Source organism: Camellia sinensis, chromosome 3, assembly GCF_055761805.1.
Source record: "Camellia sinensis isolate YWXY chromosome 3, ASM5576180v1, whole genome shotgun sequence".
In the NCBI taxonomy this organism is placed as follows: Eukaryota; Viridiplantae; Streptophyta; class Magnoliopsida; order Ericales; family Theaceae; genus Camellia; species Camellia sinensis.
The window spans coordinates 9,383,826-9,389,492 of record NC_138963.1 but is presented as its reverse complement, the minus strand read 5'-3'; the positions used below and the strand labels follow the sequence as shown (position 1 = coordinate 9,389,492).

At 32.4% G+C, this 5,667-nt stretch overlaps 1 protein-coding gene across 1 annotated transcript; it reads right to left on the bottom strand.

Moving 5' to 3' along the window:
* Positions 1 to 2,366: 2,366 nt before the first annotated feature.
* On the bottom strand, positions 2,367 to 5,416 carry LOC114310368 (uncharacterized). The gene is made up of 7 exons (XM_082919029.1): positions 5,333 to 5,416; positions 5,009 to 5,244; positions 4,663 to 4,884; positions 3,715 to 3,807; positions 3,535 to 3,639; positions 3,055 to 3,431; positions 2,367 to 2,594 (listed from the first exon to the last, which is right to left on the bottom strand). Coding segments are annotated over exons 2-7 (816 nt in total). The 5' UTR covers positions 5,027 to 5,244; positions 5,333 to 5,416; the 3' UTR covers positions 2,367 to 2,593.
* Between the last annotated feature and the right edge of the window lie 251 nt (positions 5,417 to 5,667).

The window sequence follows — 5,667 nt, the reverse complement described above, 5'->3', positions numbered from 1 at the left end:
GATTTGGAAGAAGAGATCTATATGGAGTAACCAGAAAGATTTGAAGTCAAAAGGAAATAGAATCTAGTGTGCAAACTGAAGAAGAGTTTCTACGGCCTAAAGCAGGTGCCGAAACAATGGTACAAGAAGTTTAATCCATTCATAGTGGATCACGAGTACAAAAAAACAATAGCAGACCAATGTGTATACTTCCGAAAGTTCTTATTGATAATATGTATACTTCCGAAACTCGTTGATAATATGTAGCCATGTATACTTCCGAAACAGTTGATAATAAATTTGTATACTTCCGAAACTCGTTGATAATATGTAGCAATGTTGATAATAAATCTGTTGATAATATGTATACTTCCGAAACAGTAGCAGACCAATGTGTATACTTATGAAAGTTCTTGTTGATAATATGTATACTTCCAACAGTAACAGACCAATGTGTATCAACATAGTATTAATTCATTCATTCATAATGGAAACTTCATTATCCTACTGTTGTATGTTGATAATATGTTGATCATCGAACAAGATATTGTTATGATCAACAAGTTGAAAAAAGACTAGTTGCAGTATTTTGACATGAAGAATTTAGGCGTAGCATAACAGATTTTAGGCATGAAGATTGTTCGTGACTAGAAAGCCAAAAAGATATGGCTGTCACTGGACAATATGTTGAACAGGTGATTGAAAGGTTCAATATGAAATATGCCAAGACAGTTAGCACACCACTGGCTAACCATTTTAATGTGACAAAGCATTCGTGTCCCATGACCAACTTTGAAAGAAAAGAAATGGAGGCAATCCCTTATTCCTCTATAGTAGGAAGTTTGATATATGCTATGGTGTGTACCTGACCAAATATAGCTTATGCAATTGGCGTTGTGAGCAGATTCCTTGCCAATCCAGGAAATGAGCATTGAGAGGTGGTCAAATGGATTCTTTGGTACTTGAAGGGAACTTCAAAGATGTGTCTATGTTTTAGGAGAGCTGAACCAATTTTGGAGGGATTTATAAATGTCTATATGACGGGTGATCTTGATAGTATGAAATCTACATCAGGATTTCTGATCACCTTTGCAGATGGAGCTGTTTTATAGCAGTCCAAACTACAAAAGTGTGTTGCTTTATCTATAACAGAGGCAGAGTACATTGCTGCTGCAGATGCTAGAACTACAACAAATTTGGGATTTAAAGACGAAACAAATTTGTCCCAAAATGTATATATTTCGTCACCCAAACTATTTACGACGAACATTTTTCGTCACCCGTTTTGTCTCCAAAGGGTCGTCGCTAAAGGGTCTTAGAGACGAAAAAAAAAATTCGTCATTGAAAATGATAAATTTGTGACGAATTTTTTTGTCTCCAATACACTTTGTTGGGAGCATACTTGTAAGTAATTGGCGACAAAATATTTTGTCATTAAAGAAGAAATTAGAGACAAAAGTATTTCGTCATAAATATAAGAAATAGAGACGAAATAATCTTGTCACGTTTAATACAAACGAAGACGAAAATTTTTTGTCAAAGAAGCTACCAATAGAGACAAAAACAAATTCATCATTAAAAATGATAAATTTGTGACGAATTTTTTTGTCACCAATACACTCTGTTGGGAATATACTTGCAAGTAATTAGCGACAAAATATTTTGTCATTAAAGAAGAAATTAGAGACAAAAGTATTTTGTCATAAATATAAGAAATAGAGACGAAATAATTTTGTCACGTTTAATATAAACGAAGACAAAAAAAATTTGTCAAAGAAGCTACCAATAGAGACAAAAACAAATTCATCATTAAAAATGATAAATTTGTGACGAATTTTTTTTGTCTCCAATACACTCTGTTGGGAACATACTTATAAGTAATTAGCGACAAAATATTTTGTCATTAAAGGAGAAATTAGAGACAAAAGTATTTTGTCATAAATATAAGAAATGGAGACAAAATAATTTTGTCACGTTTAATATAAACGAAGACGAAAATTTTTTGTCAAAGAAGCTACCAATAGAGATAAAAACAAATTCATCATTAAAAATGATGAAATAATGTCAAAAAAAATTCGTCACACATTGAGGGTAATAGTGACAAAATGTGACAATATTTTTTGTCATGACAAATTCATTTAGCGACGAAATAAAGAATTTATGACAAAATTAATCATCCACCTATGCCAAATAAGAGACAAAAAAACCTTCTTTAGGGATAGAAAATTTTGTCAATAATTTCATAATATTTTTTTTCCACATTATATACCTATTTTATCAAAATCTAAATTTTAGTTCAACAAATATGACCCTGTTCATGTTGAAACCTGTTGAATATAACAATTCCATCACAACTTAACCTAACCTGTTATCAACACATTTACGAATTAACAAAATGAAAATATCCATTCATCATTACCAATAATTTCATCCTGATATAATAAAATAGTGAAATATCCACAAAATATCCAAAAGTTATAGCTTGTTCAATTCCACCAAAAATCCAACAATAACTAGTGTAACTCCAAAAAGTATGTGTATCCTTATCAAACAAAAATGAACATTCAAACAAATTACATCATTGTTGCACGTCAAAAATGCCACCCCAATCCAATCTGCAAAAAAATAAATTAAAAGTTTTAGTAATTAATCAATTATACAAAAGATTAAAAACATTAGTAACTCATCAATTTACAATTAGATCAATTATACAATTTATCCCTATAACAGACTTTTTTTTAGATTATGAGAACAAAAAATTAATTTTAAGGCTAATTCACAAATGGTGCATCCCATTAATGTGCCGTAAGTTCATACAACTTATATTGGTCCCTCCTAAGGTGTTTCTATTGGTTCTTGTACAAATCTATAATTGTGTGATAATTTAGCATTTCGACAGCCTTTTTTCAACCTTTAAGTATAGAGAAAAAAATATATTTTTTAGACTAATTCACAATTTATACATCATGTGCACCTGTACAAATTGGATGTCATATGCATGTTTCCATTACTTCCTAATTCTTCAAACATGTATTCTTTTATAAAATTTGTTATATTAAAGTTAATATACTTTACCAAGAAGTATGTCCACTTGTGGATGAGTCCTCTCCACTTCCAAAGTGTCCAGTGAATCCTTTGGTCCTCAAAAAGTTGACAACATCAGCCATTATCTCTCCTTGCTTCTTCTTACCCTCTTCAAGATCTTCTATTTTATTGTTCTGCATTTGTATTTGTTCCTTTTGTGTCTCTATTTGCATCTCAAGGCGCTTCACATAATCATTTGTTTCAGCATATATGGTAGTGGCTCTCCTAATAGAGGATGAAGGTCTCATGCCAAGTCCCTTCACATAGCCAGACCTTGGCTTTAGGACTTTGATTGATAGCTCTTCTGCAGTCAAAGGGGTTGATCCTGGCTGTGAGAGGTGATCAGCCTGTGTCTGTATCATATTTTCCTATCAAATATAAAAAAAATTAAATAATTATTAGAAAATTAAATAAGATTATAACAAATAGTATTCTAAAATTTTGTTAATAAAAATTGCAATATATACTCACATAATTACACTGAGCTTGAGATGAGATCCACTCATGTGTTTTCTCATTATAGTGAGTTTCCTTGTACAACTCTGCTAGATCAGGTAGCATCTTCTTTTCTCGTGCCTAATTTGATAGACCAAATATTCAATAAATAAAGCTAAGAATCTAATATAATTCTGAAAGTGCAAGGATACGTACCAGTTTTTCTACTCTAACAGGGATTGACCTAGAACCACACCTATGTTTTGTATACATCCTTTCTCTGTTCGCGATGTTGGCCTTTGATTGTTCCTATAAGGAAGAATGACCAATATAACAATGAAATGTATCATTAGTAAGACAAATATGTTGGCTTTTGATTGTTCCTATAAGGAATAATGAACCAATATAACAATGAAATGTATCACTAGTAAAACAAATTTAATGGTTGATAATAAAGAAATTGCATTGTTCCTCTCTATCATTTTCCTATATATCATTTCAACTTAAAAGATATTTCAAATTATTCACTAGTTTCATTAAATTCTGTGAAAAATAGATTAGAGGACTTGTTGAGATTTCATCATAAGATGGTTTTTCTGGGTGAAAAAAGAAAAACGAGTAATTTACACCGTTCACAAATAGGGGGCATATAAGCATGGGCAAGATAGATTGTGAAAAAATCCATTTACATTTCACAAGATATGGAACAATTACTGATACCAAACTCATAACCCTTTCTTTCTTCCGCAACTCTATCAAATCTAAAGTTCTGTCTCAATACCCTATATTAGTTACTTAGCTAGTTGCTTACCATTATCATGAAACTTCAGACCAAACCCAAGAACAAACAGAAAATTAATACAATCATAGAAACTGAAATCTTAGTTCTTTAGTCTATGATGTGAAAGATGCACTTTAAGGAACCATAAATTAATCTCCTATTATGCGAGCCTTCCAATCCATGTTTAATAGTTTCCCTTTCTCATTTTTCCACTTATTTGGTTTTTATTATGTTCCACTTACATGCCTAGAAGATAAAGGGAAAAGAATACATATGGAATTTCACAGCAAATTGATTGTGTTCTTTCTTGTTGTTTTAGAATCTCTCCCTATTCTAATCAAATTCTTTCTTCGCTAATATAATAAAAAAGATGAAAATGTTACCAGAAATTCTTTAGTGTTCCACTTTTTATCAATAAGATCTATCCACTTGGTAGGATCGACATTCTTTGGTGGGTGGTTTCTTGCATACTCCTCCCCTTTAGCCTCCTTTAGCTCCATGAATTGTTTGTGCAGCCTATAGGTATGGTTACTCAATCTCCGACCAAATTTTGTGTTCATTGCCTTCTCTATATCAACAGGGTCTCCTTGTAAATCAAATTGATCCTGCAAAAAATAGATAAGTCATAGATAATTCTTATAAAAAATAAAATAATTACAATAAATAATTAAGATTTCTAACCTATTATAAAAATGAGTAAAATCTCCTATAAGTAGACAACGAACTTACATTCAAGCGTTGAAACATCGCCTCCTTAACGGAGGCATCAACATACTTCCACCTACGAACACTTGGATTTGGTAAACGAGTTCGCACTTCTACACCAATCTTTGAGGCTAGTTTTGAGGCATAGTCCCCTACCGGTGCACGAAATTCTGGAGGGATAGGCACGCTAAGCTTTCCATCTTTATCAACAAGGCCTTGAACCTCTTTGCCTCGAGTCGGGCCACGAGCACGCTTAGCAGCTGATATTGTGAAGCCATAATATTGAAATAGTATGTGAACAAATTTAATTAAGATCTCAAATCAATATAAATAAAGAGTGTGTCTTACCAATAGTATTACCAGCAGTCACCTCAAGTTGAGGCTCCACATTGAGAGGTGGTGGCGGATTGCTAGTCACCTCAGGACGTGAAGAGGTATAATGCGTGGGTCAATGCCTCATGATGAGATTGTGAACGGGCTCTCGATGGTATCTCTAACAGCTGAATAACATAATAAAATATGAATATATGTACAAAGATATACATGTCTATGTGTGTATGAATTGAAAGTAACAAGAAAGAATATATTTCACAATGCATAAATGTATAGTACCTCATGCTCAAACGAATCATAGGTTTCAGTGTCACTGCCATCTTCAGCCTCTGACGGTCGATAATCATCAT

Excerpts from the sequence above, each read along its gene's own strand:
- LOC114310368 (XM_082919029.1), bottom strand. Across the intron at positions 3,808-4,662 it reads GGAACACTAAAGAATTTCTG|GAACAATCAAAGGCCAACAT; the intron begins GTAACATTTTCA and ends TCTTCCTTATAG. Across the intron at positions 3,640-3,714 it reads CTGTTAGAGTAGAAAAACTG|GCACGAGAAAAGAAGATGCT; the intron begins GTACGTATCCTT and ends CTATCAAATTAG.